The sequence below is a fragment of the Pelophylax lessonae genome (assembly GCF_965119305.1).
Source record: "Pelophylax lessonae genome assembly, chromosome: 4".
Taxonomy (NCBI): Eukaryota; Metazoa; Chordata; class Amphibia; order Anura; family Ranidae; genus Pelophylax; species Pelophylax lessonae.
This window is the reverse complement of record NC_138771.1, coordinates 325,545,585-325,560,119: the sequence shown is the minus strand read 5'-3', so window position 1 is coordinate 325,560,119 and position 14,535 is coordinate 325,545,585. Positions and strand designations below refer to the sequence as shown.

General features: G+C 45.9%; 1 protein-coding gene across 1 annotated transcript in view; it reads left to right on the top strand.

Moving 5' to 3' along the window:
* The window catches only part of SLC26A2 (solute carrier family 26 member 2), a 67,415-nt gene that overhangs the window by 36,944 nt on the left and 15,936 nt on the right, over positions 1-14,535 (top strand). The window contains exon 2 of the mRNA XM_082252871.1: positions 7,326-7,950. Coding sequence (XP_082108997.1) covers positions 7,339-7,950 — 612 coding nt within the window. The 5' untranslated portion in view covers positions 7,326-7,338. The remainder of the gene's footprint in view (positions 1-7,325; positions 7,951-14,535) is intronic.

Below are 14,535 nucleotides of genomic sequence, written 5' to 3'. Positions count from 1 at the left end.
GTGGGTGGCTGGCTGGCACCCTGTGGTGAGTGGCAGGCTGGCTGGCTGGCACCCTGTGGTAGGTGGGTGGCTGGCACAGGGGCTGTGGGTGGCTGGCTGCCTGGCACCCTGTGGTGGGTGGCCGGCTTGCTCGCACCCTGTGGTGGGTGGCTGGCTGCCTGGCACCCTGTGGTGGATAGCTAGCTGGCTGGCACCCTGTGGTGGGTGGCTGGCTTGCTGGCACCCTGTGGTGGGTGGCTGGCTGGTACCCTGTGGTGGGTGGGTGGCTGGCTGGCACCCTGTGGTGAGTGGCAGGCTGGCTGGCTGGCACCCTGTGGTAGGTGGGTGGCTGGCACAGGGGCTGTGGGTGGCTGGCTGGTACAGGGCCTGTGGGTGGCTGGCTGGTACAGTGGCTGGCACCCTGTGGTGGGTGGCTGGCTGCCTGTTACCCTGTGGTGGATGGCTGGCTGGCTGGCACCCTGTGGTGGGTGGCTGGCTTGCTGGCACCCTGTGGTGGGTGGCTGGCTGGTACCCTGTGGTGGGTGGCTGGCTGTCACCCTGTGGTGAGTGGCAGGCTGGCTGGCACCCTGTGGTAGGTGGCTGGCTGGTACAGGGCCTGTGGCCGGCTGGCTGGTACAGTGCCTGTGGCTGGCTGGTACAGGGCCTGTGGGTGGCTGGCTGTGTGTGGGTGGGTGGCTGGCTTTCTGGCACCCTGTTGGGGGTTGGCTAGCTGTTTGGCACCCTGCGGTGGGTGGCTGGCTGTCTGACACCCTGTAGTGGGTGGGTGGGTGCCTGGCACAGGGGCTGTGTGTGGCTGGCTGGTACAGTGCCTGTGGGTGGATGGCTGGCTGGTACAGTGCCTGTGAGTGGGTGGCTGGCTGTTACAGTGCCTGTGGCTGGCAGGTACCGGGCCTGAGGGTGGATGGCTTGCTGGTACAGGCCTGTGGGTGGCTGGCTGGCTCGCTGGTACAGTGCCTGTGGCTGGCTGGCTGGTACAGGGTCTGTGGTTGTGGGTGGCTGGCGGGCACTGGGCTTCTGTGGGTGAGTGTATTGCTGTGATATACTCCCGCGACTAGTCCCGACTCTAGACGAGGCTGTCCAAGGTGAGGGAGGTAGCCTAAGAAGGCAGAATGAAGTCACAAAAATATTGGCAATATCGGCCAGTTCCAGGGGCCGATACCAATATATTGAGGAAAGTGCATATCGGCCCCCCGATATATCAGCCTTGCCGATAATCGGTCTATCCCTAAAACATATTCACTTAACACTTAAACTGGCCATAGATTATACAATTTTCTTATTCAATTTCTTTTAGATTTACCTTCAACTATGTAGTGGAAGGTTTTTACCAGGATGACCAGGCCATTTTTTGCGACTCGGCACTGGATTACTTTAATGGACAATTGCGCGATCGTGCGACACTGTACCCAAATACAATTGATGACCCTTTTCCCCCCACAAATAGAGCTTTATTTTGGTGTTCTTTTGATCACCTCTGCGTTTTTTGGATTTTGCGCTATAAACTAAAATAGAGCAACAATTTTGAAAAAAAAAAAAAAAAAAAACACAATATTTCTTTACTTTCTGCTAATAAAACATTCCCAATAAAAAAATTTAATTTTTTTATCAGTTTGGGCCAATTTGTATTCTGCTACATATTTTTGGTAAAAAAAAAATCCCAAAAAGCATATTTGAATTTGTTTGTGCAAATGTTATCGCGTTTACAAACTATGGGATAGATTTTTGAACTTTTTACTTTTTTTTGTTTTTATTAGTAATGGTGGCGATCAGCGATTTTTAGGGGGACTGCGACATTGCGGCGGACAGTTCGGACCCCTAACTGACATTTTTGAACCTTTACAGTATGGGGACCAGCGACACTAATACAATAATCAGTTCTTAATAATATGCGCTGTTACTGTATAAATGACACTGGCAGGGAAGGGGTTAATACAGGGGTGATCAAAGGATTAAATGTATGCCTAAATGTGCTTGCTAACAGTGGGGTGGTTGTGTTTGGGCTCAGTGACAGGCGCACAGAGATCAGTATTTCAGCTTAGCTGAGACACACGATCTCACTGTACCTGTCTGACAGAAAAGCCACCTGCTTTGTTTAGATAGGTAGGCGGCTCTCCTGTCAGTTTCTCTGAAGATTGCGGGAGGTTGGCGGCGATCGAGCCCGCTCCTCCTGTGGTCTAGCTCCCGCTGTGTCTAATCACAATGGAAGTGCGGCTCTGGTGGGGCGCGCGTGCGCCGCCGAGACCACGTGCACATAATCACGTGATTATGCACTGCTGAGCCGCCCTGCCTCAGTAAATCTGTGTGGGGAGGTCGGCAAGTGGTTAAAGGCTAAGTCCACCTTTTTGGACCATGCTTCATGGTACACCCATATACCGTAAACATTATTGCATATCCCCATCCCCAAAATCCACACCACTCCTCCCTCATCTGAATTGCAGAGTATGCCTTCCTGGTGAATCCTTTAATTTTCAAAATTTAGTTTCAGTGTGCGTAACCATGTTATCAAGGCCTGGGAATGATATATGGACTTTACCACATGTAACATCTGATACCGCGACAGAGGGCCTATGTAGAGAGCTTGCTGGGATTCCTTCTCCTTTTTCTCTCTGCTCTGTAGTATAGCGGATCTTCATCCAGTCAGGTTCATACCTCGATATGGACCTGAGGCTGGGGGAATACAATACTTTTTTTTGCGGGACTGCGACATTGCGGCGGACAGATCGGACCCTTGACTGACATTTTTGACACTTTTGGGGAAACCAGTGACATTACTACAGTAATCAGTGCTATACATATGCACTGTTACTGTAAAAATGACACTGGCAGTGAAGGGGTTAACTTTTTTTGAGAGGGAGGGGTTAAGTGTTTCCCTAGGGGCGTGCTTCTAACTGTGATTGGATGTGGTTGAGGTGTAAGAACAGTGATCAACGGTCCTACATAGCAGAACCGTATGATCTCCATTCTTACACAGGGGAGAATGACAGGCGGCTTTGTTTACATTAGCCGCCTGCCTTTCTCCCGCTGTAACTGACAATCGCGAGTGACCAGCGGACATCGGGTCCGCCGGTCACACGCGGGGGGGGGGTCCGTTAGCGAGCGGGAGCGAGAGCGTGCCACCGGCGGCGAACCTCACAGGCTAGTGACGTAGTCCTACATCGCTTTGCCTGTGAGGGGCTGACCGCCGCAGTAAATAGTCGTGCGGCGGTCAGCAAATGGTTAAAGGGGGTGCCTGCTCAGCGGACCCTGAAGGATTAGAGGGGGTACCTAGTCAGAGGCCCCTGAAATATTAGAGGGGGTACCTGCAGTTTGGGCCCTGAAGAGTCAGTGTACATTGTGAAGTGTATACATTGTGAAGTGTATAAAGTTGCAGCAGCACAAGGATTTGCAAGGAGCTACCTCAGCCAGTGCAGGGCTGGAGGGAGCTGTTCAGTGACTTTTGAGCTAAAGCAGTGTCAGGAGTCAAGTATTCTACAGTCCTGGATCTTCTGAGTTAACGGTCAAGTTAAAGCGGAGTTCCAGCCATTCACTCACCTGTCCAACGGTCCAGCGATGCGGCCGCCCGAAGCCTCGATCCTCTCCCTCGGCGCCGGCATCACTGCTTTGGGAACCCAGCTGTGACAGTTTGCGGCTTCACAGCTGGGTACCCACTGCGCATGCGCGAGTCACGCTGCGTGTCTTGATTGGCCGGCAATCTTCTGGGACCTCTGACGTGTCCCAGAAGATTGCAGGGAGGGAGGGGGAGAGGAAAACTTCCGTTCAGGGCGCCGCGGCGCTCCAAGCGGAAGTGGGAGCGGGTACCTGTCAAAACTAGGTACCCGCTCCCCCCCAAAAAAATGACATGCCAAATCTGGCATGTCAGGGGGTCAGGACTCCCTAAAGCGGAAGTTTCACTTTTGGGTGGAACTCCGCTTTAAAGTCGAGGTTCCAGCACAATTTCAGTATCACAGTATATTTAAGTGTCAGGAAGTGCTGGTCGGCATTCAGCTGGCGTCAAGACAGCGACAGTGAGCATTTTTTCTGTATAGTGTCCCAATCAAACCTAGTTGATCCAGAGCAGTATCCCACTCATTCCCTTCTCCCATCCCCTAAATACCATAAAACAAAACAAACCAAAGGTGCCGGAATGGTCATTGTCTCAGTTCTCACACCTGAGGTTACAACTCAAATGTGTTGGAGGTGTCACCGGTAACAATGGCAGACCCACATCAGGCATAAGACCTGGGATTACTGCTACAATTGCAAAAGTTAAAAATGATTATCCTGTTTGGGAGCCTGAAAACAAAATGTACATCAATATGTGACAAACCAAAGAGCTTTAACAAAGGCTGTTATACCAATTCATTGTTTTAGCTCTGCAGAGTGTAACGCCACAGTCTAAACTCTTGCATCTTGATTTAGACATTTCACTTGATAAACTGATAATTTGCTCTTGCTACTTGTCAACACGTGAGGTATCGCTGCAATCGTGAGAGCGAGAGCAATAATTTGAGCCTTAGACCTCCTCTGTAACTAAACTGGCAACCTGTAGAAATTTTTAAAGTGTCGCCTATGGGGATAATTAAGTACCAAAGTTTGTCGCCATTCCGTAAGCGTGCGCAATTTTGAAGCATGACATGTTGGGTATCTATTTACTCAGCGTAACATTATCTTTCACATTATTTCACATTATTATTTCAAGAAGTTAAATTTCCCCACACTTGCTCTTCTGTCCTATCAGATACACTGAAGGTGAGGGAAAATTTGCAAAAATATAAAAAGATTGTTTGACACAGATTGTAACACTTTTATCAGATGAGGCCTACTCCTGCAAACCTCAATGCTGACTTAGGCTGCTTTCACACTGATGCGGTGTGGAAACCTCCCCCCTTATTAGAAACGCAGGCAGTTCACTCTGCGCTCTGCAAATTGCTGTGGGTGGCAATATAAAGTTAATGACACCCCCAAATTGGTTTGCAGAATGCAGTGCGAACTGTGGAATCGGATGTATTCGGCATGGGTCTGAACACCCATCTCATCCGATTCCAGTACGGACAAAAAAGAGGGTCCTGCACATTTTTGGTGTGGATCCTGTGCAAATTGAGCCATACATAATGTGTGGCTCAATTCACAATGCACTGAATTCGCATGTCCTTTTTCCAGGAATCCTGTGCGATTGATTCCTGTACAAATGACATGAGGTGAGGTACACCGTATCAGTGTGAACTCAGCCTAAGTGATGTTGAACCTAAAAATAAAAAAGAGAAATGAACGTAACATTTCCAACTAACTGGACCACATGTGACAGAGGCGTAACTAGAACCTTTAGGGCCCCGGTGTTCCGTGAGAATTACCTACCCGTGAGAAAAACCTACCCCTCGTCACTTCCGGTACTCCGCACTGTATGTAATGCAGCTCCGCACTGTATGTAATGCAGCGGGTACATTAAAACAGCTGTGCTGAAATACGAGTGATCTCCGCTCCTGTCCCGGTCACTTCCCTGCTCTCGGATAGTAAATATAAAAGCGGCGGCGGCTGTATGAAAACATAAATCACTGAGCCGAAAGCCGCTTTTATATTTACTTGCCGAGAGCAGGGAAGTGACCGGGACAGGAGCGTGGATGACTCGTATGTCAGCACAGCTGTTTTAGGTAAGCGTCGCGTCGGTAGGTTTTTTTCACGGTACATCGTGATCGTTTTATACTAGTGCGCATGCGCACTAGTAAGCTCCTCTGTTCTGCCATTAGGTATCCGGCGCTCTGAGCATGCGCACTGCTGCGCTGCTCAGATGCTTCTGGCCGGAAGTGACGAGGGGTAGGTAATTCTCACAGGGTAGGTAATTCTCACGTTACACCGGTGCAAGAAACCATGACCTGGCCGTGGCCCTTCCCTTTAAGCCTTGGTTTCTTCCCACTGATTCTGGGGCCCTTTACTCTTGATGTGGGGCCCTTTATTACAGTCCCATAGCGGGACTCTTTCACAAGTTCTGCAGTGGGCCCCCTTCCTGCCCTCCTGGGTCCTCCCCACAGTGGTGGAATGCCAGGGTCCAGTTGCAAGTGTGACCTTTGCGATCCTGGAAGTCCACCCACTGGTGTCAGTAGTTTTTCTTTTTTGGTATTTTAGTTGTATTATTTTTTAGCATTTAATTTTATTTTTTTACAGTGTCACTGACTATGACTCTGTCCATTCAAAAAAGGAAGGAGCTGATAAATTACATATTTACCGACCCCTTCCTGGTTCTTTATTGTGACACATCCCCTGCAGCAACCGACAGGAGAGGGAAGGGAGCACAAAGGGGGTGGGGGGGAGGACCAGGGGAGCACACAGGGGCCCAGAGACAGCAGAACACAACTGAACTGGATAGGAGGAGTGGCGGAGGCAGCATACAGAAGAACCAATCTCCTCCATTTTCCTCCTGCAGCTACAGGAGTAAAAAGGACAGTGATTTCTCTACATGCTTCCCCCGCCGCACCTCCTATCCAGGTAGGTGTACAGAGGAGCCGCACAGGTCCCCTGGAGCATGGGGTCCGGTTGCAATTGCAACCCCTGTAGTTACGCCCCAGACATGTGGATTCACTTGTAAGAATGTCATGATTGTGCCAAAATTCTTCATAATACTTTCTCTGTTACACAGTGGAGGTCCATGTCCTGAATACCACCTATGGTCCATGGTAGCTTTACTTCATTATTGCCATTCAGTATTATAACAGAGTTGATTAAATACAGGTGTCTTACTGCAGGGTAATGTACAAGGGTGAACACAAATGTGATTATTATGATCACAGATGAAGATGTTTTCCCACGCTTCTTGTATGGTAGTGTAGAAGTTCTTTTCACAAGTCTTTGGATACATTTGCTCTTTCTGGGGAATGTCCTTACAATTGTCTTAGAGAACAGGTATTATGTGCCGGGTGATGAATTTTCTCTAGCTAAATACACAGAATAGATCCCATTTGACAGAGTAGGATTATTTATTAAGGTTTCTTGGCTACAGAAGGTCCGTATGTGGCTTCATCCATAATATTTCCTGCTGGCTGGAGATAGGAAGGAAGTGGATTAAATAATATTAAATCTGTCTGACAGTAATTACTGTAATCAGCATTAACTAAATAAAGCATGTAAGGAAACATTAATTAAGTTATATTATAGAGCACATCATTTGCAGTATATACTGTATGCTGTCTATATGACTGTATGCTGTCTATATGTAAGGAAACATTAATTAAGTTATATTTTAGAGCACATCATTTGCAGTATATACTGTATGCTGTCTATATGACTATTACTGACCATTTGCAGGGTATGGTTCCTAATCTTATGGTAATAAACATTGTTTTTTGAAATTTCAGGAAATAATTCAAGATGAGTAGTGAAGTCAATGACAACATCCATGCCACTCACAGGAACCCACATCCTCCAGGGTCTATACTGCTGGAAGAAAAAGAGAAGAAAACAATTCCCCTACAAAAACATGTAGCCAAAAAGATTAAGCAGACATGTAGCTGCTCACCTGATAAAGCCAAAGACACTCTCTTCGGTTTGCTGCCTGTATTGCAATGGCTGCCCAAATACAGACTAAAAGAATACTTGCTGGGAGATGCCATGTCTGGGCTAATAGTGGGCATCCTGCTGGTCCCGCAATCTATTGCTTATTCCCTTCTGGCTAATCAGGAGCCCGTCTATGGACTTTACACCTCATTCTTTGCCTGCATTATTTATTTCCTCATGGGAACCTCTAAACATATTCATGTCGGAATATTTGGAGTACTGTGTTTGATGGTGGGTGAAGTTGTGGACCGAGAACTGCAAGCCGCAGGGTATGACAAATTGGAAGGTCACGGCAGCCATTACTTAGATGCTTTATTAAGAAATGAGACACTTAATATCAATCAGACTTCAACTATGACATGTGATAAAAGCTGTTATGCAATTAGGGTAGGAGCTACAGTAACTTTTATGGCTGGAGTCTATCAGGTAAGTCTTGGGAAAGAATATATTTTTATTTCCACAAAGTTGGTTTTAAAGGATAAGTGTAGCTTAAAGTGTTACCAAACCCAGGACCCTGTATTACTATATCTGATCTCCCACTGCACACACAGAACATGAAAATTGCAATTATTTTAGTAAATATAAACTTCTAAATACCTTTTCTCATCAGCAGTATATAGCAGTCTTGTGACTTATATCCATGTCTGGGTAAAGCTTGTAGGAGGAGCTTTCATTCTACTCCGACAGTCCTATGAGGCTGCAGGACCCCTCACCCTCTGTCTGGACAGTGCTGATTGGCCCTGTGCTGATCACAAGCACCCTCCTAAGAAAAAAAAAAAACTCTCTAGCAATACACACCAAACTGAGCATTGGCAAAGTACCTCCTAGGGCTCTTTTCTATCAGCGGATGAATTCGGGACAGTAAAAGAAGGAGAGGATCAGGGAAGACGGGATCAACCAGCCTTTTTGTACAATGCAGAGGATTAACCCCCTTAGGTTCCACAGTGAGTATAACAAGCATGCTTTACTACATATACAGACTGATTTTACTGTTGTGGGTTTTGTAACACTTTAAGTGAAGTCCTAGATGCAGACATATGATGAGCTGACATCTTAGGCCTTTGACACACACTGCTCTACTTTCCTGCCTTCTGTTTGGCACATGCGCTGCCATGTACCATAGAACGTAGCAGTATGTGTCATGCCTACATCAATTTGGGACCGATTTCCATAACAAGCAATAACAGACGGGCTTCTAGTATAGAACACATTAAAACTATACTTTATAACCTGTGGGTTTTTTATAATGTGGTGTTCAGCATAAAAATCTCAACCGGCCCTCAGGTTCTTGCCTACCCAAAGTTTGGGACTTCCCACATATGACTAATTTTTTGAACATTTTGTATGTTTTTTTTTTTTTTTTTTTGCGACTGCATTGCTTTCGCATGATTTCAATGTGTGGGTATTTGTTTTTGCAAATTTTGAGTCAACTGTTATTTTGCCTGAGAAAGGTGGTTCATAAAAATAACTTTTTTTTTCTAAAGATACACAAAACACATATTTCCAAACCCAAATAATAAAGCATATGATCTTTGCAGAAGGAGAGATTTTTAATGTTCACAGAAATATAATTCGTACCTAAGACGTTTCCAAACTGTCTGATGTCTATGGCTCGTCTATACTTGTGACAGTTTGTTTGGAGCTTTGCTGACGTATAACTCAGTATTTTTAGAATTTAGAGATAAGACTTTGGTCTTCATGATGTTCTCAGACCTTCAGTGTAATGTCTGTGGGATTTTTAGCTGAGGTTTGGCTGCCCCCTGGTGCTAATATATGCTACAGTATTTCTGATTAGCAGTAGCAAGCGAGGAAAACAGTTAATGTGTCATGTAAGTTAAAAATGTAATTGGTTTAAATGAACTGCAGGCAATACATAAACACATTTAAGCGAGTTAATGCGGTGCTAAATCCTAAAGCCTTGCTTTGATTTGCAAGTTTCAGAGCCTCACAAAGTTGATTCACCCACGAGCCTTCTCACAGTGCTTCTAGATGGGTTTGCTTCAGCAAGAAACACTTGGTCTCTTAATCGATAACAGGAGGGGGTGGACACTTAGTGGACTGCAGTGAAGGTCAAGGTTCAAGTGAGAGGAGAGAACGTGAGCTTGTTGTACAGTGGCTGGAAAGTACAGCCACAGATGGCAGTGGGCATCAGCTGCCATCCCAAACTGCATAAAAAAGCTACACTATAACCACCACGAGTCTGGTGATCTGAGCCTTGCTTTGCTCAAGATCTTTGTGCTGCAACCCTTCTCATATAAATAATCTAGTGGAAATTTCCTGGCTTGAGTTGCCCAAGAGTGGCATATTACCATCCATATTTTTTGCTTGTTTTAATTTAATATACAGTAAACCCCCGCTCCATCGCGGTTCAGTTTTTGCGGTCCCGGTATATTGCGTTTTTTTTGTAATGTTATTTTACTATATAAATCATTAAAAATGAAATATTTTTGTGTTTTCCATAGCTCTTGCTATGTCTCTCAGTATCTTTTATGTGTTTAAATGAGTTTCTATTGTTTTAAAAGTGTGTTTAAAGACCTTAAAATGCTTTTACACGTACAGTGACAGTAAAAAAAACACGCCTACAATGCATTTTAATAGGGTTTTTCTATTTCGCAGATTTTCACTTTTCGCGGCTGGGTCCGGAACGTAACCCCCGCAATGGAGGGGGGTTTACTGTATATTAATTATAGTCAGGGCTCTGAAGGTTTAGTAGCAGTGGGAAAACCTACAGGCAGCAGCAAATGGAGGGGAGAAATCCCATAGCCATAGGCTGTGTGCCTCTCTTATAATTAGAGTTTACCAGGCACAGAGGCATATTTATTAATCTGCTGTCATAGACTGGAGGTTGTGTTCTGTTTGTGAAGTTAAAAATGTTTTATACACATTTTTAATATACACATCTACAACTTGTTTTTATAAATTGTATTTACATTTTTAACAGACAGGAACAGCAATGGAAATTGGGTACCATATTGGTAAGGAAGTCCTAGGCCCAATATTATCTTGTCCCTATTCAAAACCAGAAAGATTGACTTGTAAGATAAGGCTGCCAGCTCAGACACTCACCTTGCAGAGGTGATGGCTATAAGGAATGCCACCTTGTAGGTGAGATCAGAGAGAGGAATATCTCTAGTAGGTTGAAAAGGTAGTTTGGAAAGTGCAGAGAGAACCAGGTTAAGTATTAATCACGGAGTGAGAGGTCAGTAGTCTCTGAAACAGGACAGAAAGGGCAGAAACCTGACCTTTGATGGTAAAAAGAGCCAAGAATGGTTCAGACCCAACCATTTTCCCACTGGAGGCTGGTACCATTGTAAGCCAAAGTATAAATCACCAACTCTCCATAGATCTTCAAGATCTTCAAGTTTATTAAAGAAATGTTTAATAAACTTAGCACATCTCAGCGGTAAAGTGCAATGTTTTGGGGCCACAGGACCCCTTCACCGGGTATGTCATCACCTTGGGCCTAAACACCATCTTCTCCCTATGCAAAATAAAAAAGGTTCCTAGCAAGATAAGGCCACCAGCTCAGACACTTTCCTTGCAGAGGGAATGGTTACAAGGAGCACCTTGAAAGTAAAAGCAGAGAAAGGGATCTCTCTAACTGGTTTAAAAATAAGGATTCTGAAATGTAGAGAACCAAATTCAGATCCCATAGAGTAACAGAGGAACAAACTGGGAGCTATATGGGAGTTTCTCTGAACAAAGGATCAAGGAGTGAGAGGCCAACGGTCTCCAAAACAAGATAGATAGAATGGGCAGAAACCTGGCTTTATTAGTACTGAAAGCCATACACCAGTCCATTTTGGAAATTAATATATGATTTTACATTTTGACCATAGCTACAAGTGCTATTAAAGGTTCAGCTTTTTTTTTTACAACATAACAAACGTGTTACACTTACCGGCTCCGTGCAGTGGTTATGCACAGAGCAGCCCCAATCTTCTTCTTTTTGGGTCCACCTAGCCTGCCTCCTGCCTAATCCCCCTGACCAGTGCCCCCAATAGCAAGATGCTTGCTATGGGGGCACTGGTGCATACTCGCTCCCGAGCCCTGCTCTATCCGTCTATAGCAGTGGTTCTCAACTCCAGTCCTCAGGACCCACCAACAGGCCTGATTTTAAGTATCACCTTGGGGAGATGCAGACTAGAATACTGCAATCACTGAGCAGCAAAATATATCACCTGTGATGTATTTTAGTTATCTTGCAAATCTGGCCTGTTAGTGGGTCCCGAGGCCGGGGGTTGAGAACCACCGGTCTATAGGAGACATAGAGCCGTGGCTCAGCCCCGTCCCCACTCTCTCCTCATTGGCTCACTGGCTGTGAAGAGAGGGAGTCCCTGGACAGATGGGGGTCTTGTGCACACCACTGGATCAAGAGGGAGCTCAGGTAAGTATTAGGGGGGCTGTGGGGGAGCACCACACAGAAGTTTTTTTTTACCTTGCATAGATTGCATGAAGTTAAAAAAAACCTTTAGCCTTTACAACCATCTTACGTATATTTCCACTTTGACAGCCACATTTGAGAAAACCCCACTACAAGTTTGTCATGTGTTTCCACTCACACAGCATGCCTAAAAAAATATATTTCTTACCATTTAGATGTTTCTCAGGCGAAGGCCTCATGGCTGACTGTAAGCATTTCTGAACAATATAAGAATCCCAATAGAAAGGCTTAGCACAGGCAACAGACAAGGTTCATTATGGCAAAACCTCAACAGCCCCCCATAAATAATGAGAACTAGGTAATGGAGCAGCAGCAAAAGCTCAGGCTAGTGATCACTTTGCCAGGGCCTCATGTGACCCTCCATCTCAGAGGGCTGCTGCGTCTCTAACACTGAAGTAGGAACATCTTTTGGCACTAGCCCCTGTATCCGAAACCACCTGTATCTCTGGTACATGGCAAGTGGCCTATCTGGCTAAAGAAGAATTTTCTGCATCCATGGCACAATTCCTCAGACAGCTAAATGTTTCAGTACAGCTGCCAGGCTCCTCTGCTTATCCAGAGTCCTTAGAGCTTAGTCCTACAATGCCTGCCCTTAAAAAGGTACAGCAGGACTTAGGGGAAGTGTTAGTAAGGAACTCAAAAGCTATCTCTTTCCCAAGCCCATGTGCACAGACTGCACACAGCCTCACATGATCAGTCCGCTGATATATAGCTACAGTACTTTTCTTCATTATTTGTAGGCTGACGGGTACAGCTCGGTGCTGTTTCCCACTGATCCCCACACCACCACCACTGCTGCCACTGATCTCCCCCACACCATTGCTACCACTGACCCCCCCCCCCTCACCATCACCACCACTACTGCCGCTGATCTCCCACACACCATTGCTACCACTGATCCCCCCCACACCACCACCACCTCTGCTGCCACTGATCCCTCACCCCACACCACCACCACTGCTGCCACTGGTCTCCCCCACACCATTGCTACCACTGATCCCCCCCACACCACCAACACCACTGCTGCCACTGATCCCTCACCCCACACTACCACCACTGCTGCCACTGGTCTCCCCCACACCATTCCCATCCCTGCCACCACCACTGCGACTTATTCCATCCCATCTCCCCACCACAGCTGCCATCATCCCATCCCCCCACCACCACCGCTGCCACTCATTCCATCCCCACCCAATTTTTGTTTATTTAAAGCCTTGCAATCAACAAGCATAACATCAATATACATAAATAAATATATACATATTTACATGAAAAGGGAAAAAAAACATAGCAAATTCTGCTCTCAAACAAAGAATGGCTTTACGGCAAAAGCAAAACTCACATCATGAACATGTCATTACTGGGGAAAATAATCTTAGCAAGACTCACACCACCACACCACCCAACCCCATCCATTCCCCACCCAGCCACCACCGCTGCCACTCATCTCAGGGGCGTAACTACAGGGGTCACAATTGCAATGGCCAATGTGTTGCCCCTGTACACCTGGATAGGGATGGGTGGGGGGGGGGGGCAGCATATAGAGAAAAAAATCCCCTCCATTTTTCTCCTGCAGCTGCTAAAAGCCAGCTTCTCCTCCTCTCCCTCCCATAGGCATTCAGAGACTGCAGGAGGAAAATGGATGGGATTTGTTCCTCTATATATCCCCCTTCGCCACCCCTCCTATCCAGAAGGTCCTGCTGACCTCACGCCCCAGGATCAATGGAAAGGGCCCTGACCGAGGGACAGGGGGGCACTTCATGGTTTCTTGCACTGGGGCCCTGAAGGTTCTAGTTACGCCTCTGTTCCAGGGTATATGTTTAACTTTAATGTTTAAAGGGTTAGTTCACTTTCACTCAGTTTTGTCAAAAACATCTTCAAAATGACAGCATCCACAGTTGCCCTTTTTATTGCCCTCCCCTCTTCATCCTGCAGATGGCAGGACATACCGAGCATTGACTGCACGGTTCCATAAACTCATGAATGAGGCTTTGTTCCCTAACCACACATGCACAGTCTTTTCTCTCTGGCAGCTCAGTTTTCTGCATTGGTAGGAAACTGCTGATTATGAGATTCCAGGGCCATGCATCCAAAGCTCAGTACATCCTGCCACCTGCAGGACACAGAGGGGAGAGCAATGAAATGAGCAGCTGAAAAAGTGAGCTGCATGTTAAGATACTGAGGGTACAGTAATGCTTGGGGATGTTTATGGCAAAAGTCACTAAAGGTCAACTAATCCTTTAAGGATACAGACCCTATATGTTGCCAGTTTGTCTTAGTAAGAATATGAAACTAAAATCCAACACTTTATAACAGTAATGCTGTTCCCAGGCAATTATAATGCATAGAATCATTATCACACAATACATTATTGTAAATATTGTAGGTCTTCAGCATGTTCATCCACTTCTCATTTAAATTGTTTTACCAAGAAATAATTTGCATTTAGCGAAGTTGGTCAAAATCATTAAACTTTAAATTAAAACATCCCAAGGACATGTAAAAAACTCCATGGCATATTTAGAATAAAGTCTTATATTCTAGCTGTATATTTTGGACTCCTAGAG